Below are 24,608 nucleotides of genomic sequence, written 5' to 3'. Positions count from 1 at the left end.
AGTGCAATAAGTTTACAGTTCAGCAAAAATGGCAATCGGCCACTATATTACATCTAAACTTTCTTAGAAAAAGCTTTTGAATCTGAATAATGGGAAAGGATAAAAAGAATACACTACATATTGTCATGAGATGATACAAAATGAGTTTATACAACATACTAAAGCACATAAATGGAAATGAGAAGGGAAAAAAAAAAAAAGAGAGAAATTTGGCAGTTAGATGTTGGTCACACCTCACCGAGGGGCATAACTGCACCAACACTGAGGAAGAGAACTAACCTGGCACCTTCAGCAAGTTGGTCTTAAATAGAAAATTCAGCTCGGTGTAACGGTGTACTTTCTAGCTCGACATCATGACGTTATCAATTGACTGAAGTGCTTGGTTGGCGAAAAAACGGACATCCACATCGGGATCCTCACTTAGTTCAGCCAAGCAGGGACGTATGGTCTTCTCTACAACCTGTGGGATCAATTTACAACCAGGGAAGTTGTTAATGGTAATTGAATGATAATATTATTATACAAAAGTGAAGAAAGAATAACAAAACTTTTAGAAAGAACTTACAGACTGATCGACTATGGGAATGAGAGATTGCAACACCTTTGCCACATTGAACTTGATGTTGGGTACTCTGCAGGAAGCAATCAAGTTCAGGCCCCAGATATCACCAGGTTATGATAAATGCCTTTACATTGAGTTAGCAGCAAGTTCCATGTGTTGATATACCTGTCTTTTGATGCAGTGGCAACTACTGGAAGCAGTTTAGAGCATGTAATTTCTGAGCCCATTACAGGAGCAAGGAGCGAGATAGCACGTAAAATGGTCATCCGGTACAAATAGTGAGGATTAGTTACCATCTCCAGAACCTACAAGGGTTAAATTCCAACTTCCACTTCAAGAAAATAATAGGCCGTGGAAATATCAAAGAACCAGGAAAAGGAAAACCACACCAAAAATGAAATGAGGAAACTCTCCAGCATGCCAAAAAGATTTCAGATGAAGACAACTCAATTGTGTTCTAAATGGACAAATAGGATAGAGGACAGGCTATAAGAAATTAAAATTACGTTTCTACAAACACAGCCCTAAAAATTCTCAGCCACCCAGCTCTTACTTGCAGAAACCTAGCCACAGGGATAACACCTCCAAATATTTAAATTATTTTAAACCCAGAAAGCCTTGGGCATTAATACACATGTCAGCAATAAGCATATCAAACCAGAGTAGTTAAAAGCACAAGAAGTGCTCGCTTAGGTCCACCCTTTTAACATCTTCGGACGAGGCTCCTTAAGTAAGCGCATGCTTTCAGTGCTTAAGGAGGGTTTTTGAAGGGCAAGGCATAAACAGCTTGCTTTGTCAAAATAGTTGTAGTCAATCCTGGATAATTCAGTCTTCTGATTTAGTTGGTGTCCTACTTCCAATCATTTTCTAATTGTTATAATCTTATCCCACTACACCAGATATTCCACCCATCTTTACTCCACTTCTTTCCTGCATTACATCACTTCTCATCTCCCTCTTTTTTCGTCTATTATCTGTTCCTTATTTCCATTTATTTATTTTTGTTTACTTTATTCATATTCACCCTCTGAATTCTAGTTGCTATTGAACTCTCTTTATTCTCTCCATGATCTAATTTTTTGCCTCTAGTTTTATGAATAAATTATTTAAAAAATTGTGAGGAGAAGATGTCACCTTGAGGGCACCTTTTGCTTTTGACTGCTTTGTATCAAACACAAAGTACATAATACCAAGTACCTCAATTAATTTATAACAGTTAAAGTTCGAATTGCCAGAAAGAAACAAAGATAATGCTTTGTCAATGACTAGACAAGTGGAATCCTCACAGAAGAATCAGAAAGCAAACCTGTGGAATTATGTGCCTCATTGCCCACTCAGGACCAAATTCTTCAGCAAGGCGTTTTAAATTATTAGCAGCAGCATCACGAATTGAGTAAACCTGCAGCAAAAATCCCAATGAAGAATATCAGTATTAGGCATAGACCACTATCCTTAAAAAGGTTGATAAAGGCAAATAGTTTGATTTATGCAGATAGGGTGCACTAAGTCAAAATTCAGTACTCTTTCCTTTCTTCTCGCTTTTTGATAAATTAAAAACTGTAAACCAAGGCCAACAAGCCTACAGGAGAGAAATTCATCTTTAATTGCCAAGGGAAATCTTAAAACCAAATTCCCAGTTGAGCATCAAAACTGATCTTAATCAGTGGAAAACCCAATTCAATTATGCCCCACTTTCAGCTCTATCCAATAAATAAGCACCATAATGACCTATACCATACATCCAGCTTCTTCTCAATCAACAGCAGCCAGCATCGAAATGCATGTTTCTAGTTATATAATATCTCTCATTAAGAATAAGGACATATCAATAGCTGATCATTGAACAATGAAGTCCAGAGTGACACAAACGTAAAACCAAGTAGAAGATAAGAAGACACAAACCTTATCCTGTAACCACTGCATGCAAAGAGCCCCAAGTTTATCATCAAAGAACCCAACACCCAACTGACTTGCCAATAAAGGTATGTACTCTATGATTGCAAGCCGGACCCTCCAATGTCTATCCTCAGCAAGCTCAACGATGGCTGGCAATAATGATTGAGAAAGTAGATCAATTCCAATAACCTGCAAGCAAAGCTTACTCTGGAGTTACTCGAATGGAAGAAAAGAAAAGGAGAAAAAGAAAATTTTCTTCTGTTATACGTTTAATACACATATATCATTTGAAACCATCCTGTCCACCCATGAAATCAAAAGAAAGAGCAGAAAAGAAAGAGCAGACAATATCATACGGTCAACAGAAGTGACTGCCATAGACTATTAATAATATTAGTGTGTCCAAGAAATTGATATAAAAAAATATTTGTGAAAGATATAAAGAAAGACAAGTATATCTCTAGCATGAAGCCATCAGCAGAAAATTTGGGCAGTGGATAGCAAGACTAAGATATTCTTAGATGAAGCTCCTTTCCAAATAATTTTAGTGCAGAAGACAGTACAAGAAGAAGCTCGATGCAGAAATTGAGATCATTTGTTTTGTTTTCCTTATCTCAGGACTTCCACTGCTATTGAAAGGAGGGCAAAACCTTTTGGGGTCTATTTGGTATACATGTAAAGAGGATGAAAGGTACGAGGATGAACTTTTGATTCCATTTACCAAAGTGAAGGAAGAAAATTTAAGAGGCGAAAAGTTCTCAAAATGGGGTTAAAATGTCACTGAGATGGGTAAGAAATTAAAGGATGTAAAGAGAAGGTTCAAGGATGAACATTTGACTCCATTTACCAAAGTGAAGGAAGAAAATTTAAGAGGCGAAAAGTTCACCTCAAAATGGGGTTAAAATGTTACTGAGATGGGTAAGAAATTAAAGGAGAGACATGAAACATAACGTAGGGCTAGGTTGTTTCAAACCTGATTCACTTGATCCAGCTTGCTGATTATGTTGAGGCGCACATCAGGAAATTCATCCTTCAGAAGGGAAAGAAAAATTGGAAGAAGTTGCTCAATTGTTGCATCCTGCAATAACAACTATACAAGGTGATTCCAATGCGACAAGTGCACACTTAGTCGAAATCAAAGAATAGATTGAACAGTTAAGGAGAAATTCAAAAATCTATAATAGCTCCACATGCTTGCAAAGTAGCATTCACGGAAACATAATTCGCAAAATTATCGTAACTTATGCCACTCCTAATAGACTCAAGTGTGAATCTACAAACTGCTTAAGCTCATTACTATTCAGGTAACTGCCTACTATCACAAAAAACTTGGGAACACAATCACACAAAACTGAATATGTATATAATCCTTCCATAAGGGATTAAAATGACTAAACCTATATCACAATCCAGACATCAAGAGTGGAGATATCACAAATATTATTTCCACCGCCCAGTCAGTCCAAAATGATATTTTGACAGAACTATGCCCCTGTAATTATGTCTTTTCATAAAATTCAGTCAAAATGATAACCAAAAACCACGAATAATACATCTGATCTCAGATGCATTACATGAGAAATCAAATCAGAAAGTTCTTGCCTGCCTTATTACATTACATCTTACCTTCCCAAGAACAGGAGCCATCCCCATTATAACAGAAGCCAAAGCAGAACGGACATGCTGAGAAGAATCTGATGACAATTCCTGTAGAGTTAAGAATATATGGTATTAAGATTTCAACAGGTAATGTGATTGTCAAGTGATAAAATAAGTGACATTGTGCAAGCATACTTTAACACAGGGGAGGATATGTTGAATAGCAAGTTCTGGATTTAAAATGCGGCAAAACTTTGTTACTTTTCCAGCAGCTGCTATACGTACTTCAGCCTCATTATCACGAAGTAAGCGCACATATGCAGGAACCAAATCCGTCCTTAGAAAAATCACCACAAATAAATAACACTGAAGCACTATGGGGTAAATCAACAGTAAATACTCAAAACACAGAAACAGATATTAAGAGAAGGAAAAGAAAAACATATAGAGTACATGTATATTTAAGCAATGGTCAAATTATAGATTTACCTAGTAGGCTCAGGCCCCACAGCTTCACAGAGTTCATATAACTGATTTGCAACCATGTAGCGCACACGCCAAGACTTGTCCTATTTAGAGTCAGTGAAGATAAAAGGAACTTATCAACAAATATGGTCAAGAAATTATTTGAGTTTAAATACCTTAGCCCTCCTGAGGTTTCACATAACAGATTAGTACAGCCCTCTGTTTGTCATGATTAATTTAAACATCCCTCCCTTTTAACTTCATCACTAAATGAATGTTAATAATAGCCATCAAATGACATACATGACAAATTTGCCCTAAATATGTTCTTAAATCTAAAACCAATTGCAATTACATCAATCCTAATAAAAAAAATGAAAAAAATATGTTAAACTTCGTCACCATTTTCCCCCAAATAAAAATTACACTCAATACTAAAACTTTCTTTCTCCCTTTCTGTAATTTTTTAAATCAATTTTTTCTACTACAATCGCATGAAGAAATTGCACCCTCTCCATTCAGTTCCTTTGAATAACTATTATCATCATAAGGAAAACCCACTATTTCCTACTATCCAATAGCCCGAATACTCTCTGCTCTCTTTCTTTACAGTCTCATCAAAATTTCATCAATTCCATCTCGTAATTCTTTGTTTTCTTTTTCCTTTTTATACTTTAACAGGGAATGCAAAAAATCACAAAGTACTTTTGAAGTTTTGCTGACAAAGAATCACTAATACCCATTTACAATCCTTTCTTTTTTCTTTTCTTTTTCTTTTATCACAGTGCAAGCGTTTACACACTCATTATAAAGCCATTAAATTGAAACATCTTTGACTCATACCACTAAGACAACCATTATCTTCAAATTATATCCAATTAAATTTTTACCCAAGACCCTCAGGTGCAATTAACCTTCTCTTTGCTTCAAGTAGGCTCCAACCATGGTTAAGTCATCCATGACGACAACATATCTGGGTAATTCTATAAAAGCCACATTTAAGAAGAAAAGCCTGCTTGTTTGATGCCAAAGATTCCTCCCCAAGCTTTTCTATCAATAAGTTTTGTCGAAAATATAGATGAAGAATGAGAATGGTAACTGATTTGTTCAACTGCTTAAATGTTGTAATCTGTTTGTTTGTTTTTCTAATTAGAGAAGGAAAATACAGGGAAAGGTGGGTTTTGTTGTTTTTCTTTTTCCTTTTAAGTTGATTCCTTCCCACTACCACTTACCCCAAAATATATTCTAGTTATTAAAGCTAATGGACTTTTTGGAATAAAACTATGTTAAACACATTTTGATCACAACTTAAACCTTTGACTTAGAGTAAACTCTAGCAAAAGTAGGTAATAGTTAACAGAGTTAAAGTAATGAACCCAATTATTTGCCTAAACCATAAAGAAAGAACATTAATACTAGGAATAGGTGGCCAACTATGGCTGCAGCCTGGAGTACCACAGTAACTTACTCCATATGGAATTGGTTGTTTACAAACAGTGTGTGCCTAAGGTATCCATAAAGGCAACTATAGCACTGTTGGCACCAACTAGCTTAAGGATTTCTGAAGGAATAGCAATAAATAGAATAGTACTACTAATATACATAAAATGCCAAGAAACTGTAAATTAAATTGTGACCTATAAGCAACATTATTACCTGGGAAAAGTTAACAATAACTGGGAGAATATGAGCAACACAATCCTGGGGCTCTAACAATTTTCCAAGAGCAGCACAACCCTCAACAGCCAACAAGCGAACAGAATCCTGATCTGAGGTAAAAAAAATGATTATAGAACTTCTTTGATCAACTCAGAAAGGATAAGAAATTACAATGGAAAAACAAGAAGGCCAATCCACCAAGTGCATGGCAACTTATACAGTTCTAGGTAATTCAATAACCATTATCTTATTTTCATCTTCTGAGCCATGTCATAGAACTTGTCTTGACATATTCCCGTGTAAAACAGATGTACAAATGCCATGTAATAAAAAACAAATTACCATCCTGGGTAAGATCCTCAAATATTGACATGATGTCAGTTTTCAAATGAGCAGGTTCGACTGTTGCAGCAAATTTCCCCAAATTCGAGGCAGCAGACCTCCTAACCATAGGCATGTCATCTTGACAAAGCTGGCTGTATATTGACCGCAATTCTGCCTTTAACACATCAGGGGCACTTGGATAGGCAATATGAAATAGCCCACATGCAGAAACTCGAGCAGTAAACCATTCTCCAGCTGCCAGCCTCTAGTAATAAGAAGTTTAACATAGGAATGAAATAAAGGTATGGCGGCAGTAATAGCAAATTAGAAAGATAAAGCATATCTGGTTTACAATTAGGACCCAGTGATACACATAAAAGTAAACCATATTCCTCTCTCTCTGCCAAGCAGGCATTACTTGGTCACACTAAAGGAAATCTCAGGTGGGAATCATGAGTTCAACAACCAAGCCTCGGATCGTAAAGGCCAAAAGAAAAAAAAATCTCTCATATAAGCATACAGATACATAAGTAAGTGATAAAGAAAGTTACTACATCTGACCCTTACATATAAATAAAATGCATGCTAATGCTTCAATGGGCCAAAATGGTGCACATGACTAGCATTTAGAGCAAAATTACAACAAAATAATGATATGAGTAGGATGATTATTTCAATCTTTTCAAACCCATTACTTCAATTCAAATTTAGAGTTTCCACTCAAAATAAACATATAGAAAATAGTTTTTATTTTTTATTTATTTAAGAAAAAGCAGGAACTGATATCAAGATGTAAACACACCATACGTGATAACACTGGCCATAAAACTAGTAACCACAAAATTTAACAATCTAATGATTGTAGGATACAAGATATCTAAGAGCAAGTTTTGTACCTAAAACGGCCTAAATGATGAACAATCATTCATTCAGCTGCTAGTAAATCTGTAATCAACAAAGAAAGAAACAACGCTAATCAACTGAGAAAAAAACAGTCCCCTCACCTTGACTAGAGGAATAAACCAGTCAACTAAGTCACTCTCCCTCATCTGGGACCCGATCCTACACAAGGACTCCACAGCTTTATCTCTCACACATGTTTCCTCAACAGTGCAAAGAGTCTCCAATGGTGGGAGCAAAACATGGGCATGCTCCACACCTCCAACATATGGAATGAACACACCCAACTCCTCAGCCATTGCAAGGAGAACCTCATCATCATCATCATTGTTTTCACTCAAAAATGGAATCAACTCCTTCCTCGTCCGCTCCTCCCCGAGAGCTCGTGCAATTGTCGATAGTCTACGGATTGAATTCAATCGGAGCTGAATGTCATCATTTTTTAGCTCATCTATAAGAACAGCTATCGGATATAGAGGCTCATCGACAGTAGACATTGTATCTTAAAAGTTACTGTAACATAATACCACAACACAACACATCAAAATTCATAAACCCAATCAATATAAATATATAATTATCATAATGAAGGACAAACACATTTACTTTGCACCTAATTAAGATTTCAATTTTGATTCGCAATGATCATAATTAATTTAAAGTCGCAAAAAAATTTTAAAGCAACACAAATCAAAGCTCTGAGATCTATAACAAACCCTAGAATTCAAACCAGGAGGCTCAGCTATAATAAAAGCATAACAAAAAAATAAAAAATAAAAAGTGTTCTCGAATCTTAAAACTTTAACAATTACGCACAGTTGGTGAAGATGAAAACGAAATTAAATGATTTAACACATAATTAATACCAAATAAAAACCAATGAAAAAATCCAAGCAACCGCACTCCTTAGGTATGACAAGTCCAGTTAAATTTTTGAAACCAGCTACAAGAAATGAAAAATCATTAATTTCAAAAAAGAAAAAGAAATTAAATCTCCGATGCTATTTTATTGTTCTCTTGGCGCAAAACAAAAAAGAAAAGAATCCGATTGCTTTAAAAAAAAAAAATCGTTCCTTTAGAAAAAGAATAGATTAAAAAGAAAAGTTGAGAAGAGTTGAGTGCTCGTACCGATCTTAATGCGTTCCCGCCGGCTTCCTGCGACGATGCTCCGAGAGAGAACTTAGTTTGAAATGCCTTTTTCTACTTTTAGATTGTGATTTGAAATTAAAGTTTGTAATGAATGAAGCCCATTTTTATTTACAAGTAATAATGGGCCATATTAGATTCGGCCTGGAGTTAACCGGATTTTTTTTATAAATTTAATCAAAATTTGTTTACAAAATCTCATCAAAACTCTAATACATTATTACAGACAGTGCTTACAGATTTTAAAATGAGTTTGAATAAAATATTTATTTTGTTCTCGAATATTCACTATTCATAGAATTCTTTTTAGCAAAATAAATAATAAATAAGTTCGGACAAGTTGGGTTAAGGTGCTGGTAGATTTTTTACAAGGTTAGGAAAATGTCTTTTAGGTTACTCTGGACTGTTCAACTTGTGTTTGCGAGCCATGATTTTAGTGGGAGTGTGTCGAGAAATTGATAATAGATTAGCAGAGACAAATCGTAAAGGACAAAATCAACAACTGATGCTGGTAATAACAATGCTAAGAACTGAGAAGTAGAGAAATAAGATCTTATTAGGTTCTTAATTTTGTTTTTTATTTTTCTACTTTTGAAATTTTTTAAATATATATCATTTTTTTATTTGTCGGAGGTGTATTGCGGTGTACCGGTTAATCTTCGACCATACACTCAAAATTAGACAGGCTGCCCCCAGATAATATATCAATAAACACAAGAAGAATAATTAATCATGATCCGAAACCTTAATTAATTGAACTGAAATTATACCACCTTCTCAATCTTGTCCAAAATCCGACCTCCATTTTTTCTTTTGATAATAAGTCAATAGGGTTCTTGAAATTTGCCATCTCACTAAGTTCTTGAAATGCATCCACAAGGTTTTGGAGCCTTGCTACAAACTCTATCAACAATGATGCAAATGTTGCTAAAGAGAGGGAACTTGCACTCTCGTATACCCTTGATTCTTGTTCAATTAGCCTGGAACTAGCTATAAACGATGGCCATGATCTTTTCAGCATATTCTCTGATTGCATCCTTTCTGCTTGTGTGGAAGAAGGATTCATGCTCGTATTTGGATACTGATCATCCAGTGTTTCACTAATGCAATTAATCACTTCACCCTCATTGTCCTCGAGTTCATTAATGCTGCCAGGATCTTCAAGTTCTTTTGGCTGTACTCGTTCTGCTGCCCAGCTGTCAGAATTCACCAGAATGTAAGATTTTTGGTCTATTTTCAATTGCAATCCTTCTGCCGCTTCTTGCACTTCCAGCAGTATGTCATCTCCTGGAATTAACTTCTCCATCTTTTGAACTCTGTTTCCAAGCTCGCGTAAAATTTTAGCTCCTTCATTGCCAACTCTTTGTAGCTCACTGCAAAAGACTTGTCTCTTCTCTGCTGGTGCCTAACAAATCAAGTTCACAAAATTTGATATTGATGAACACATAGAATTAAAAAAGAGAAAAAAGAATCAGCTCAAACAAGAGCATATCATGGCAGGTAGCAGCAGAAGCATTTTGTTATAACCTGTCAATGTCATAAACCCTGCTTTGTATTTCACAAGCTGTATCTCCATTCTGACATTTTCCAGTACATAAAATATGACAAACTGACAATACAAGAGCAGTTCTGCTGTTTCTTAATTCAACGGTACATCCTGCCCAATCTTGCACAAGCTATGCTAACTCTCATATGCTGCTAAATTGCATCTTTGATCAACACAATTGAGATGGCAGTAATTTCACTTTCATTTTATATGCTTAAGCAAGGTCCAATATTTTGCTTCTTCTACTCTTTCCATCAATTCACTTCAGTCATTTTTTCCTTGTCCATCAAAGATTTTTCATAACCGTACACATTTTTTAATTTCAACAACAAACAAAGTCAAGCTACCATATATGATGACTGAGCTATATTTAGAAGAAGAATCCTATTAGGATTCGGTCCCGTTTATCTTGTGGATTTGGCATAATGGTATAAGGATTTTTCCAAATATGAGTAGAGGTCGGATACCAACATATATAAGAGGCTCAAAAGGTAAGGATTAATTAATTAAGTTTTTTACCCGCAGATTAACTCACTCGATACTTTCTGTTATCTAACTTGATCACTCCTTATACCATTATGCCAAATCCACGAGACAAGCGTGACCAAATCCTAATAGGATTCTTCTTCTAAATATAGCTCAGTCATGAATATACATTAATTGCTGCTAGAACTACAAGCATCTAAAAGAAAAAAAAATGTCAGCACCTGAATTTCTGAAAGAATGCATCCATGCATTGCCATGACCATAAATGCACAATGCCTCAAGGCTCCACTTAGTTTTAAATAGTTTTTCCAGGGATAATTGAAAGATTTATAAGGACCATGGGGTGGCTCCCATATTGCAAAGTCTAACTGCATACAAAATAAGAATATTAAAATTCAAGGTGTTCCTTGAAAGAACAGGTATGGCATAAATTCTGCTCTAAACAAACCAGAGATTCTTCTTGACTGCTAGATTGTACAGCTGATCTGTAGCCACTGTACAATGGATCATCAGAAGCTTGGTATGTAAGAATCTTCGAAGGAATTCTCTCATACTCTACGCATTGCAGATACCCGTTGACACAGCCTAAACAAAATTTAGAAGGATAAATTAGCTAAAGTAGCATCCAACTCTGATAAAAATCCACTAGAAGAAAAGTATATCAGCAATAGTAAGAAACTTAAATGTTATGATCCCAACCTTCTAATGAAGCAGCAACACCTTTGAAATTTTTCACCACTAATTTATGCAGATCCTCCCCTGCCCATATAGGGAATACACAAATATTTATAACCAAGCCTATTCCAGCACCAACTGCAATAAGCAACAATCTATAGAAAGTTGTTTCCACAAATGTTGATGAGCTTCCAGATACCATAACTATACAGTATGTCAATAAGAAAACTCGAAATCCATATTCATAAGACTTCATAGAGGGGTGTAGCTTTATGTAACTTGCACAAAATCCTGAATACAGTAAATAACCAGTTCAATAATTCAACAATTTAATCATAATTTTCTGATCTAATACAAAATTAATTTATGTGCAAGTATTTAACTATAACCTGCTATGAAAATACTTATTACAACAAACACTTCCACAAAATTTCCAGCGAATAAGGACAGCTCTGCAATGCCAAGAGCAAGCCCACCAGCAGACAGTGTTCCCAAAGCACGATTAAATCCTTTATTAAGTGTTGCACCTAGAAAACAAGAAACGACGATTGTCAAGAAATGAACAAAAAAAAAACTATTTTTTTAAGCAGCTAGCTTGTCGTTTTCAGCGTAGCAACACACACCTACACTGAACTCAAAAACAACGACCACAGTGAGAATTGCCCAGATGGAGTACTGGTTGACATTCTTGAGAGGTTCTTTCAAAAAAATGACTAGAGAAACAAGGGCAAGAGATAGTCCCATCTTGACAGCGAAAAAAACTTTTCTTGGATCCGTCCGACCCATATTATATAACTCAACTACAGCATCATGTATAGCATTCCGAGAGTTGTTGATCTGATCGCAAAGCAGACGAAAGCACCTGCATTTGATTACTCCTCCTTCACCGCCACCATAGGAGCTGTTTAGATCAAAATCTGAATATCCTTTCCTCGAAAGTAACCTTTCCTTGCTCCTCTCAGCAAAACTATGCCTAAAAGAACCAGTCTTTGCAGCCATGAATCTCTTTTTAACAGAAGTGAAACTCAAAGGCACATAAGGAATGACATTAGAAAGGGAAAACAATCAATGATAATGGCAAGCAGGTGTAGCTATTGACAGCCATAATCATTTAAATGATGATTATGTTATGCAAGCGTAGTTATTTGCTTGAAGAAGTGGTCTATAAGGGAAGAGAACATCCGGTGTATTTTAATGTGTAATGAAGATCATGACAAGTTTTGAAAGTTTGTTGGAAAGACTGGTAGCAAAGTGTCAAAGGGACTTATTGGTAGGTCTACGCCTTATGGAGTGACGCATAGTCCAGGGTTTGGACGCATATCCTATTACATCAGTTCCTCTGATTAACTTTGGCACCACTCATATTATAGCCAGCCAGACATATCAGCACATACGTGTACTCCTGGATATTCTGCACCTACAAATGTTTCTATTATTTAAAAAGGAAAAGCAGTGTCGAGTTTTTACATGAAAAAATTACTTGGAGAAGCCAGAGAGGCACCCATGCTTTTGTCAGGAAATACTCTGACCAAAGAAATTGAACCTTGAGCGATACAGTTCTGACGAATCCCTGTACCATCTACTCATATAAACTCGTATTTTTACTTTTAAAAAGTTTCCACACTCAAAGGGGTCCTTTACCCGTTTGCTACGAAAAAATTAGTGTTAGTCATAAATCCCAGCATGTTCTAACCATTACGAGGTTTATTGAGTGCACAAAAGTTGTCAACTATGTATTGCTCATCATAAAATTCTAGTAAATGGATTACAGACTGCAGTACTACTTGCAAAAGCGTGCTTTTTAGTGATGAAGAAACACCGTGGACCCTGTGAGCGATCGAGTAGCAAGCACAGGTCCAAAAAAGAAAAAAGGAACTACTACTTTTGTGGGGCCCCAATTAGGGGTTGGAGGAACTTGAACTTGGGAGATGACCCTGATAGCACCAAGTCAAACCCCATCGGTACAACTGATAACTCAATCAATCACGAACTTAACTAGTTGGCGAGGGCATCAAGTGAGAAATCTGCTTTGGGGATCTTTTCACAAACTTTACGTGAATATCCCCTGTTATTCTCTCAAAGTTTTCCTGTGACATCTTCACGGCCAGACCAAAATACATCCAGTCTTTCCTAATTGTTGACTTCTTGCAAGAGATTTTGGATGCAAACATAGGTTGAGACTCGGACACACTGTTCTACTAGAAGTAACATTTAGTAGACTTCAGAGAAAAATAAGTCCAGTGTGGCTTGAATAGGAGAGCGTACATTGTCTTCGAAATAAAGCAAGGGAAATGTGAGAGGGAGAGACAGCAGGAAACAGATAGTCCTTTTGGAAGCTTTTATAAAGGTAAAAATAGTTTCAAGCTTATCCAATGATTAAGTTAGAGATTTAGTGCTAGAAAATGATATGTGGTACCATCATAATAATAATAAGAATAATAATTATCATAAGGCAAGAGAATTGGCTGGAAAGCAACAAAGTCAAAGAACACTTCCCAAGGTTCACGTTCAAGTAACAACTAGATCTTTAGGGAATAAAACAAATCCATTCTCCTGAGATTAATAAAGTGATGTTTAGAAAAATTGTCTAAACTAGGATTTCGGATAAAATAGATTGATGATGTTTAAATTTTCTAATTTGTAATAAAAAGGTATCGAATTTTTAATTTATGATTAAATGATTACTAAATTTTAATTTTAACAACACGGTGAATATTTTAAATATATTTAGAAGATAAATTATATATATGTTCACCAAATTTTTACTTTATAATAAAAAAATATCAAAATTTTTGATTTGTTACAAAAAGGTAACCCTATTACCTATATATCATTTAAAATTAAGATTTTAGTATCTTTGTGTCACAAAATGTAATATTTTCTTATATTTGCCGGAAAAATTTATAAATGTTATTAAAAATAAAATTCAGTAACTATTTAGTTGTAAATTGAAAATTTATGATATTTTTATTATAAAATGCAAATTTTAGAGGCTATAAATATAATTTACTCCCGCGCCCTCATTCCATACGTTGCCAAACTCAACATGATCAGAATATTTTTCTTTGAAACAAAAGGAGAAAGAGATTAGGTGCCCAAATCAAGATGAAAACATAATAAGAAAGCCTGGCTTTCAAACTTGATCTAACGGTGCTTGATTTAGGAATACAACGGGCATAGAACTAGAGGGGGATCTACTCTAGGATGGGACGAGGGAAGGTTCCTGTATGTTCTTTTTCTATAATCCAAGCCCACTGATATGAAACAGGCCTTTAGAACCATTTGTAAGAGCAGGGTTCTCAGAAATGAAGGAAAAAGGTTTAAACTGCAAGGTTTTTTTTTATTATTATTATGATTATTATGGTTATTTTTTGAAAGAAGAGTGTCAAGGTTGAGTCAACAACATATATGCTTACAGTGAAAGTTCATGATATTCTGCTAAAAGAAAATTCACATCTCAGTTTGAGAACTTTAAGCATCCAAAGAGTCTGCCACAAAATCTAGCCTTCTTTTTGGCAATTGCATAGTCTACAATGGGCTCCATAAACTCTGCTTTCTCACTTAGTTCTTCAAAGGCTTCAACAAGACTTTGGAGCCTTGCAACGCATTCAATCAAAAGGGAAGCAAAAGTTGCTAAAGATAAGGCACTTGCACTTTCATATGTTCTGCACTCATTTTCGCCGGCATCCAAAGCAAGACTTGAAGGCCACGGTGCTTGTTTCCTGAACAAGTTACCTGAGGAGTATCTTGTAGGTGAGATAGGTGTCCAAACAGCAACTGACCTTAAGTCCAGCACGGTTTCACTTAAGGACTTAGATCCCAATTGCATATTATCTTTGTTCTCCTTTTTATTTTCAGGATTTTGTTCAGGATCATGCAGTTCCCTAGGCTGTCTTGCAATTAGTAGGTATGACCTTTCATCTATCTTTCTCTGCAATTGCTCTGCTGCTTCATGCACCTCTTTTAGTATGTCTTCATGGCATAATTTTTCCATTTTGTCAAATTTGCTTCCAAGCTCACGCAAAACTTTAGCAGTCTCTGCTCCAACTCTCCGGAGCTCACTTTGAAAAACTTGCCGCCTTGCTGCCGGGGCCTACATGCACAAAAGTCTAACTTTTTAATACTTTCAGTTCCAAGTAAACGTTCCAAGTGAAAAATGATGTCTAATATTGTGAATCTCTGATAGAGAAATGCAGTATAATATTATCAAATGGTAAAAGGTTGAGATATCCTGAAACTTAACCTTGCAGGATGGGGAAGAAAGAGTTTCAGAAAAGGACGACAGACCCCTATTCTGTGTAGAGCATTTAATCTTCTGATATACCAATAAAAAGATATTGGAGATAACCTGTATTTCTGAGAGAATGCACCCATGGAGTGCCATCACCATAAATGCACAATGCCTCAGTGCACCACATACTTCAACATAGTTTCTCCAAGGATAATTAAACATTTTGAAACGACCATGAGGTGGTTCCCAGATAGCAAATCCTAACTGCATAAATGAAGTTCATGTTAACTGTTAGTAGTACATTTGGTAAAAACTAGATGAGTTAAGTAGCAGCATTATCTGTTGGTATACAAATACCAAATTTTCTTCTTTGCTTGTGGATTCCACTACTGATCGATAGCCATTGTAAAGTGGATCATCATAAGATTGGTAAGTTAGAATCCTCGAGGGGAACCTCTCATATTCGACAAATTTCAAGTACCCATTAACACAACCTGCAGAAGGGAATTGGAAATTTTTATGCAGAAGTGAATTAGTCAACCAACAAATTATCTCTCAATCGCATGATGTAGGTTAACAGTTGAGAGAGCCCTTGAAGCTAACCTTCTACAGAATTCGCAACATCCTTGAAATTTTTCACCACCATACTGTGTAAAGCATCACCTGACCAGATGGGGTACACACAAACATTTACTACCAAACACACACAAGCACCAAGTGCAATTAGCACTAATCTAGTTACAACTGCCTCGGTGTATTCCCTGGTTCTATTCCCAGCTACCATAAGGATACAGTAAGTCAATACGAACACCCGAAATCCATATTCATAAGGCTTCATGGTTGGATACAGCTTCAGATAGGATGCGAAAAATCCTAATATACATAAGGAACAGTACTTTCAAAAAGCAGAAAATGGAAAGCAGAAACTTTGCTTGACAAAAAATTTGTAGAAACACAAACCTGTAATGAAAATACTGATAACAATTACAACTTCCTCCCATTTACCAACCAGCAAAGATAGCTCCGCAAAGCCAAAGGCAAGCATTCCAGCACACAGAGTGCCCAGTAGCCGATTAAAACCTTTTATAAAGGTTGCTCCTGCAAATAATGGTTAATGCTGATATGTAGAAGAATACTCAGGAATTCTACAACAAAGTTAAAAGAGCATTTTCGATATATAGTAGTACCTATTGTATACTCGAACATAACAATGACTGTTAATATTGCCCAAATAGAGTACTGAGAAATATCCTCAACTGCTTTACAGAATATGAGCAATGATACGATTGACAATGCCATTCCCATTTTTATTGCAAATATGATCTTCCGAGGATCGGACCGACCCATATCCCATGCTTTCTTGGCAAAATCTTGCAACTCATTCAAGGATCTCCTGACTTTTCCACTTAACAAACTAAGGCATGTGGATTTACTTGTTTCATCAACTTCTCCATTAAAACTCCCCAGAAGAAAATGCCTATTGTCCATTTTCACCACTTCTTCACTGCCTTCCCTTCTTTACTGTAAAATTGACTGAACAGTGGTAAGTTACACTGAAAATAGAAAAGATAAAGAAGTTGTGGAAACAAATGTAGATAAACAGAAAAATTTGTGACAAACCGGATACTACTATGCAAAAAAAGTAAGAAGAAAAGAAGTAGCTAGCTAAAATTAAATGTTTCTCCATACGAAAATTGGAATTGAAGAACAAATGCTTCAGTTAAAATGTTGCTTGCAGTTTACTTTTTCTTTCCAATAACAGAGGACATGCACTTAGTTCCAAGATTTTGGAAAACTAAGTCCACACAACGCAAACTCTTTATCCAAATTCCTGAAAACATGTCACATTACCTATTGGCAGACAACAGTGACACTTATATTTTTCATGCCATTTATCTTCTTGGAAATTTAGTGGCCTTTGCTTCTAAAGGCAACACCTTTCTTTAAACTTCTACATCACCTCTCGCTACTTTCCTGGACGACGCGTTAATAGTACTAATTATCATAAAAACTTTAACTCGCAGCTTCAAATTTGATGTCACTATCATCCAATTCTAGAATAACAACAAGCTATTATACTTACACCAGAATCATCTCTTCTTTTACGGCAGCTGTTTTTTGCATTTGTTGTGCAAAGATTATTGGTACACTTATCTGTTATAGCGAAGTGTTGATGTATGTTAAATATCTACGGGGATATATGCTTCGTCTGCAACTTCTTTGTTATCGTATACAATTGTACATACAGAAAAGGTAATCATTGTATCAAAGGTCTTAAAAAGTTGCCAAATATACAAGAGCCAAGAGGGTCCTATCTTCAAAGGAACCATCCCATGTTACATCAGTAAATTGGATAACTTGGGAGTTCGTTTATCCCAAGCAAAATTCAGATTAATAAATGGGTTCATTTTCAAAATTTCGCAACTTTTTCTGTAGAAAAAAAGAAAAAGAATTTGCAATTTTTTTTATATGTGAATAGTTATAATACAAGTAATTTGATTGTTTTCGACTAGTTAGATCGATCAACCAAAAGCACAGATCATTTCTAGGAACCTTCTTCTTTCTGCACAGCATCAATAAAGGTTCTTACAGCCTCCCACGGAAACTTCTCTGAAGGAAATTTCCTAGTGCATCTCTTTTACAGTCTCGTACTATTTGTCCTTGTCTAATTAGATGAGCTTCTCAATTCACCTTAGAGCAAATTACTGTAACCCCCCTTGATTTTTGATGAAATTTACATCCCTTCTGTTTCTAAACTGGGAACACCTTTAGAAATTGGAATTGGGCCTCCAGTTAAAGCTGAGATTTGGAAATCACTTGAATTTGCAGATATGCAAAGCTATGTGAAGAGCATTTTAGGGCTTTTACTGGTAGGATAACAATTCACAACTGTAACTTCTAACTGGACTAATGCTTGGCAAGAAGTTTGGAGATCACTTGAATTTGCAGATATGCAAAGCTATGTGAAGAGCATTTTAGGGCTTTTACTGGTAGGATAACAATTCACAACTGTAACTTCTAACTGGACTAATGCTTGGCAAGAAGATTACAGTTCATATTGTTTTCATGATCCTTTACATATTCAAGATTTTGACCATGGTCTTGCAATTACATAGGATGTCTTGCAATTTCCCGACCCTCTGATTATTTATTAGTTATCCCCTTCCGTATATATCTTTATCATGTGTGGTTAGTTAAGTAGATAATATGGGGTTGAAGCTAGTAGCATGGTTAGAAATATGTGTCACGTAAATTTTGTTTTGTTCGCAAACTCAGTGCACATGCTGTCTACCTCACTTGATTCATCTGGTTTCCACACTGTTTAGCGTAGGAAAGGGAAATAGTTGCCATGTTAAAAAAATTGTAGCCAGTTAGTGTCATAAAAAGGGATCCCAACGCAGGTTAAAAGTGTGGCTGCTTTGCTCCCGATGCTACATTTAGCCGCGCATACGGCCACATTTTTATTTGTGTTGGGCATTTTTTAACCCCGCATATTAGGGATGCTATATTTATTAAAAAAAAAAAATCAAGCATGGCTAAAGTACCTCACTCTTGTAGTGTTTAGTATGTCTTGAGTTCCTGATTTTTCCATTTGGTCTACTTCCAAAGTTCATGGTGGATTTTTTGCAGTCTTTAATCCAACTATCCTGACCACAAACAACAATTTAAGTTTCTGATATTTCATTTCTTGCTGTGATATTTCAATTAATAACTCTAATATTCCAATTAATAATTCTATATCCTGATGAGTTTCAACGTAAAGGTACCCGAACCATCTTCCTGATGTATAAATTCAAGTAAGAATTTCAATCAGATTCTAGTTAACCAAGAAAACATTAATAGTTATGTGCATTTCATTGAATACCATGATAGAACTTACATGCATACTACTGTATTTAGATACAAGATCTAGTATTCTGACCAAAAAATAAAACGATATTGTCAAATGGTAAAAGCTTGAATACCCTAAATATTATTAAATTCAAATCTAAATGTTGAGGGTAAATTGCATTTGCCGTCATCAAATTTTATATTTTATAATAAAAACATACAAAATTTTTAATTTGTAACTAAATGGTCACTGAACTTTAAGTTTAATAACACATGAATTTTTTTGGCAAACGTAAAGATAAATTATATAGGCGTTCATTAAACTTGATACTTTATAATAAAAAAATATTAAAATTAAAATTTTAAAAAATACATGCGCAATATTTTTTTATAATAAATTAGATGTTTGGTATCTTTTTATTACAAAATATAAAATTTGGTGACTATCTATGTAATTTACCCTCTAAGTATGTTAGAAAAATTCAATGGTATTATTAAAATTAAAATTTAGCAACCATTTAGTTGTAAGTCAAAAACTTTGTACATTTTTATTATAAAGTGTAAAATTTGGTGACTCATAATTTTTTCAATTCCATAAATTCAATTTTCCAAATGTATTAAAAAGATATTGAAAACCTGTAAAAGATTAGGTGTATTTTGGATAGATTGCAGGACCATGTTACATAGTGTTTAGATCGAAGTGGGCAGACGAAGTTGTTGATTTTAAGGAGTTTGTATCTCTCTCACATTGCTAAGTTATTAATTTTGAGGAGTATTTCTCCCACATTACTAAGTTAACAATCTTGAGGTACTTTCCAAGCCTATATAATAGAGGCCTCACTTTGTTATTCATTCATTCCAAAAATAAGAGAAAAATATTAGAGAGTTAAGCAATTATTTTCTCCTATTATAAAGAGAGAATTTTAATGTTTTCTCTTTTATAAATAGAGAGATTGTAATTCCAATTATTTTCTTATACTGAAATTCTTCTATCATTGCCCGTGGTTTTTATCCTAATTTATTTAGGAGTTTTCCACGTAAATTTGTGTGTTCTATTGTGTATTTTATTTTTCTTTATCTTTATTTTCTCAAATTATTAGCTGTGATTTTACTCTATCAGGTTCATTTTCTTCTACAATTGGTATCAGAGCTTGGTTGGCAATAAATTCTTTAAAATTCTGTAGTTGCAGCTCAGTCTAATCTTTCACATCAGAAAGGGATTTTTAGGTTTCTTTGGTACAAAAGAGCTTGTGTGGAGTAGTAAGAACACTTACAATTTAGGAAGACAAGCAGGCAGGTTCACAACAGGTGGAAGCCTTGATAGTGATGAGAGGGAGATCAACAGAACGTGGCCCAAATGGGAGTCACAATCATGGTAGATCAAAATCAAAAAGTAAGAAGAATTATAAATACTACCATTATGGTAAAAAAAGTCACCTGAAGAAGGATTGTTGGAGTCTGAAGAATTCCAATCCTCAAGGGAATGTGGCATGCACTTCGGATGATGGAAATGTATTGTGCTGTGAAGCAGCAATATCAACTGAGAGCAGGAAGAGATTTGTTGATATATGGCTTCTTAAAATAGGAGCAACTTATCACATGACCTCTCGAAGAGAATAGTTCCATCATTATGAACCTATCTTAGGAGGATCTGTGTATAGTTGTGAAGATAATGCCTTAAAGAGCATAGGCATTGGAACCATCAGGTTGAAGATGCACGACGGTACAGTTCGCACTATTCAAGGAGTGCAACATGTGGAAGGTCTGAAGAAGAATTTGTTATCTCTAGGATAGCTGGATGATCTTAATTGCATCATCAAAGTTTAGAAAGGAATAATGAAGATTAGCTGAGGAGCGCTTGTAATTATGAAAAGAGAAAAAGTTTCTGTTAATTTATATATGTTTTTGGGAGAGACCATGCATGAAGCAGAAGCATATGTTGCTTTAAGTAGTTCGAGCGAGAGATCTGCAATGGTGTGGCATCAGAAGCTTGGACATATGTCTGAACAAGGCATGAAGGTTCTTGCTGAGAAGAAATCTACTTCCTAGTCTCACAAATGTGTCATTACCCTTTTGTGAGCATTGCATAACAAGCAAGCAGCATCGACTACAGTTCAATACATCCAATTCTAGAAGCAAGAATGTTCTAGAATTAGTTCACTCTGATGTATGGCAAGCACCGGTTTCATCACTAGGAGGAGCTAAGTACTTTGTGTCCTTAATCGATGTCTACTCCAGGAGATGTTGGGTGTATCCTATCAAGAGCAAGGGTGATGTATTTGTAGTTTTCAAAACTTACAGAGCGCAGGTTGAACTTGATTCAGGCAATAAGATCAAGTGTTTGAGGACAGATAATGGAGGAGAATACACAGGTAATGAACTTGATAGCTTTTGCAAGAAAAAAGACATCAAGAGACAGTTCACTACGGCATACACTCCTTAACAAAATGGAGTGGCAGAGCGGATGAACAGAACTTTGTTAGAAAGAACTAGAGCAATGTTGGGAGCTACAAGCCTGAATAAGGCATTCTGGGCTGAGGCAGTTAACACCGCCTGTTATGTGATTAACCGGTCTCCATCTACAGCAATTGATCAAAAGACATCGATGGAGATGTGGACTGGAAAACCAATTGATTATTCAAACCTCCATATATTTGGAAGTCTTGTGTATGTGATGTATAATACCTAAGAAACTATAAAGCTGGATCCAAAATTCAGAAAATGTTTGTTCTTGGGATATGCTGATGGTGTGAAAGGCTATCGCCTGTAGGATCCCACTGCCCACAAGGTTATAATCAGCAGGGATGTAATCTTCTTAGAAGATAAATTGAAGGGAGAAGATGTTAGCACTTCAAAAGAAAATTCAAAGACTATAACTGTACAGGTGGAAAGAAAGTCTACAAAAGAAAATTCTTTTGAAGCAGCACCAGAGCACAAAGAGGAAGAACCAGTTGAGTTTAAAGAGCCAGCCGAGTCTGAAGAGTTAGAACTTGAAAAGGAAAAACGTACAAAATTTACACCAATCTGGCAGAAAGATTATGATATAGGCAACAATGTTGCACGCTGTTTTCTAACTGAGGAAGGGGAGCCATCAACTCTCCAAGAAGCAATGAGCAGTTCAGATGCATCTCAATAGATAGCAGCAATGCAAGAAGAGATGGAAGCTCTGCATAAGAACAAGACTTAGGAGCTTATGCCACTACCACAAGGAAGAAAAGCCATTGGCAACAAATGAGTTTTTAAGATCAAAGGAAATAGTGATGATCAAGTGGAGCGGTTTCGTGCAAGAATGGTAGTGAAAGGATATGCTCAAAAGGAGGGGATTGACTTCAACGAAATATTTTCCCCTGTGGTTGAATTAACAACTGTTCGAGTAGTCTTGGTGATGTGTGCTACATTTGACTTACATCTAGAGCAGCTAGATGTGAAAACAGCTTTTCTTCATGGAGATCTTGAGGAAGAAATTTATATGCTCCAGCTAGAAGGTTTTGAAGAAAAAGGAAAGTGGAACTTGGTTTATAGGTTGAACAAATCTCTATAAGGTCTAAAGCAGGCACCAAAGTGTTGCTATAAGAGATTTGATTCCTTCATCATGAGCCTTGGATATAACACACTTAATGCAGACCCTTGTGCATATTTCAAGAGGTTTGATAAAAGTAATTTTATTATCTTACTGTTGTATATAGATGACATGTTGGTAGCAGGCCCCAACAAAGATCATATTAAAGAACTAAAGGCACAGTTGGTTAGGGAATTTGAAATGAAGGACTTGGGACCAGCAAACAAGATTCTAGGGATGCAAATTCACCGAGACTGAAACAATAGGAAGATTTGGCTTTCTCAGAAAAATTATTTGAAAAAGGTCTTACAACGCTTCAATATGCAAGATTGTAAGTCAATTTCTACCCCACTTCCTCTTAGTTTCAAATTATCCTATAGTATGAGTCCTAGTAGTGAAGAAGAAAGGATAGAAATGTCTCGAGTACCATATGCATCAGTAGTGGGGAGATTAATCTTCGCGATGATTTGTACACGATCAGACATTGCACATGCAGTGGGAGTAGTAAGTCGGTACATGGCGAATCCTAGCAGAAAGCATTGGAATGCTATAAAGAGGATCCTAAGATATGTCAGGGGAACCTCAAATATTGCATTGTGTTATAGAGGATCAGACTTTATTATCAGAGGATATGTTGACTCAGATTATGCAGGTGATCTTAATAAAAGCAAATCTACTACAGGGTATGTATTCACACTTACTGGCGGAGCTGTGAGCTGGGTACCAAAACTGCAGTCAGTTGTGGCGACATCAACAATAAAAGCAGAATATATAGCAGCTATACAACCTAGTAAGGAAGCAATATGGTTGAAAATGATGATGGAGGAGCTCGGGCACGAACAGAAGCATATTCTTCTATTCTGTGACAGTCAGAGTGCCTTGCATCTCGTAAGGAATCCAGCTTTTCATTCAAAGTCAAAGCACATACGAGTCCAGTATCACTTCGTTCGTGAAAAAGTGGAAGAGGGCACTGTGGATATGCAAAAAATTCATACTAAAGACAATCTAGCAAATTTTTTGACGAAGGCAGTTAACACTGATAAATTTATTTGGTGTCAATCCTCTAGTGGCCTGACAAAAGCATAAGCAGCATGGAAAGGCAAGGAAGAAAGAACGGTGTGAAGATCTGACTGATCCTCAATCAAATCTTCAAGTGGGAGATTGTTGATATTTAAGAAGTTTGTATCTCGCCCACATTGCTAAGTTATTAATTTTGAGGAGTATTTCTCCCTTATTGCTAAGTTAACAATCTTGAGGTACCTTCCAAGCCTATATAATAGAGGCCTCACTTTGTTATTCATTCATTCCAAAAATAAGAGAAAAATATTAGAGAGTTAAGCAATTATTTTTCTCATGTTATAAAGAGAGAATTTTAATGTTTTTTCCTTTATAAATAGAGAGATTATAACTCCTATTATTTTCTTATAGTGAAATTCTTCTATCTTTGCCCGTAGTTTTTACCCTAATTTATTTAGGAGTTTTTCATGTAAATCTATGTGTTCTATTGTGTATTTTATTTTTCTTTATCTTTATTTTTTCAAATTATTAGCTGTGATTTTGCTCTATCAGATTTATTTTCTTCTACAAAAATTCCTCCATCATTTTGTCTCTTTAATAGAGATCAAATTCTAGATATAGTGGACATATAGTTGAGAAAAAAAGTTGAAAGTTGATAAAATATTTTAGCTGTTACAAATTGTTGTTCAAAAAGTAATGAATTTTGATCTTC

General features: G+C 35.5%; 3 protein-coding genes across 10 annotated transcripts; all 3 read right to left on the bottom strand.

Annotated features, from left to right (window-relative positions):
• Positions 1–18: 18 nt before the first annotated feature.
• Positions 19–8,686, bottom strand: LOC8269707 (serine/threonine-protein phosphatase 2A 65 kDa regulatory subunit A beta isoform). The gene is made up of 13 exons (XM_002529092.4): positions 8,534–8,686; positions 7,510–7,918; positions 6,524–6,770; positions 6,179–6,291; positions 4,547–4,626; positions 4,253–4,394; positions 4,085–4,165; positions 3,432–3,536; positions 2,465–2,647; positions 1,869–1,961; positions 728–867; positions 566–632; positions 19–460 (listed from the first exon to the last, which is right to left on the bottom strand). Exons 2-13 carry the CDS (start codon positions 7,900–7,902, stop codon positions 341–343), a joined length of 1,764 nt encoding a protein of 587 aa, XP_002529138.2. The 5' UTR covers positions 7,903–7,918; positions 8,534–8,686; the 3' UTR covers positions 19–340.
• A 588-nt stretch (positions 8,687–9,274) lies between these two features.
• On the bottom strand, positions 9,275–12,746 carry LOC8269706 (aluminum-activated malate transporter 4). 2 transcript variants are annotated; one of them, XM_002529091.4, is made up of 6 exons: positions 11,882–12,746; positions 11,648–11,785; positions 11,283–11,549; positions 11,032–11,168; positions 10,805–10,951; positions 9,275–9,956 (listed from the first exon to the last, which is right to left on the bottom strand). In XM_002529091.4, the coding sequence occupies exons 1-6, from the start codon at positions 12,255–12,257 to the stop codon at positions 9,297–9,299; spliced, it is 1,725 nt and encodes a 574-aa protein (XP_002529137.2). In that variant the 5' UTR covers positions 12,258–12,746; the 3' UTR covers positions 9,275–9,296. The 2 variants fall into 2 exon arrangements, with proteins under 2 accessions (XP_002529137.2, XP_048228685.1); XM_048372728.1 differs by having other exon boundaries at positions 11,283–11,342; positions 11,882–12,744.
• A 1,831-nt stretch (positions 12,747–14,577) lies between these two features.
• LOC8269705 (aluminum-activated malate transporter 9) lies at positions 14,578–17,715 on the bottom strand. 7 transcript variants are annotated; one of them, XM_048372507.1, is made up of 7 exons: positions 17,573–17,715; positions 16,677–17,010; positions 16,450–16,587; positions 16,093–16,362; positions 15,847–15,983; positions 15,502–15,753; positions 14,578–15,351 (listed from the first exon to the last, which is right to left on the bottom strand). In XM_048372507.1, exons 2-7 carry the CDS (start codon positions 16,975–16,977, stop codon positions 14,716–14,718), a joined length of 1,734 nt encoding a protein of 577 aa, XP_048228464.1. In that variant the 5' UTR covers positions 16,978–17,010; positions 17,573–17,715; the 3' UTR covers positions 14,578–14,715. The 7 variants fall into 7 exon arrangements, with proteins under 7 accessions (XP_048228464.1, XP_048228463.1, XP_048228462.1 ...); XM_048372506.1 differs by lacking the exon at positions 17,573–17,715 and adding an exon at positions 17,341–17,481; XM_048372505.1 differs by lacking the exon at positions 17,573–17,715 and adding an exon at positions 17,233–17,376.
• Positions 17,716–24,608: the final 6,893 nt, after the last annotated feature.

The sequence above is a fragment of the Ricinus communis genome, chromosome 4 (assembly GCF_019578655.1).
Source record: "Ricinus communis isolate WT05 ecotype wild-type chromosome 4, ASM1957865v1, whole genome shotgun sequence".
In the NCBI taxonomy this organism is placed as follows: Eukaryota; Viridiplantae; Streptophyta; class Magnoliopsida; order Malpighiales; family Euphorbiaceae; genus Ricinus; species Ricinus communis.
This window is presented reverse-complemented; position numbering and strand designations above follow the sequence as displayed.

Coding starts and splice junctions, on each gene's coding strand:
- LOC8269707 (XM_002529092.4), bottom strand. CDS start 7,902: ATGTCTACTGTCGATGAGCCTCTATATCCGATAGCTGTTCTTATAGAT. Junction 6,292..6,523: donor TGAGGATCTTACCCAGGATG/GTAATTTGTTTT, acceptor TTTTTACCTCAG/ATCAGGATTCTGTTCGCTTG. Junction 868..1,868: donor TGAGGCACATAATTCCACAG/GTTTGCTTTCTG, acceptor TAACCCTTGTAG/GTTCTGGAGATGGTAACTAA.
- LOC8269706 (XM_002529091.4), bottom strand. CDS start 12,257: ATGGCTGCAAAGACTGGTTCTTTTAGGCATAGTTTTGCTGAGAGGAGC. Junction 11,786..11,881: donor TGTTTTTGAGTTCAGTGTAG/GTGTGTGTTGCT, acceptor CTTGTTTTCTAG/GTGCAACACTTAATAAAGGA. Junction 11,169..11,282: donor TGTTGCTGCTTCATTAGAAG/GTTGGGATCATA, acceptor AATTTTGTTTAG/GCTGTGTCAACGGGTATCTG.
- LOC8269705 (XM_048372507.1), bottom strand. CDS start 16,977: ATGGACAATAGGCATTTTCTTCTGGGGAGTTTTAATGGAGAAGTTGAT. Junction 15,754..15,846: donor CAAGCAAAGAAGAAAATTTG/GTATTTGTATAC, acceptor TCATTTATGCAG/TTAGGATTTGCTATCTGGGA. Junction 15,352..15,501: donor TTTCTTCCCCATCCTGCAAG/GTTAAGTTTCAG, acceptor TTGTGCATGTAG/GCCCCGGCAGCAAGGCGGCA.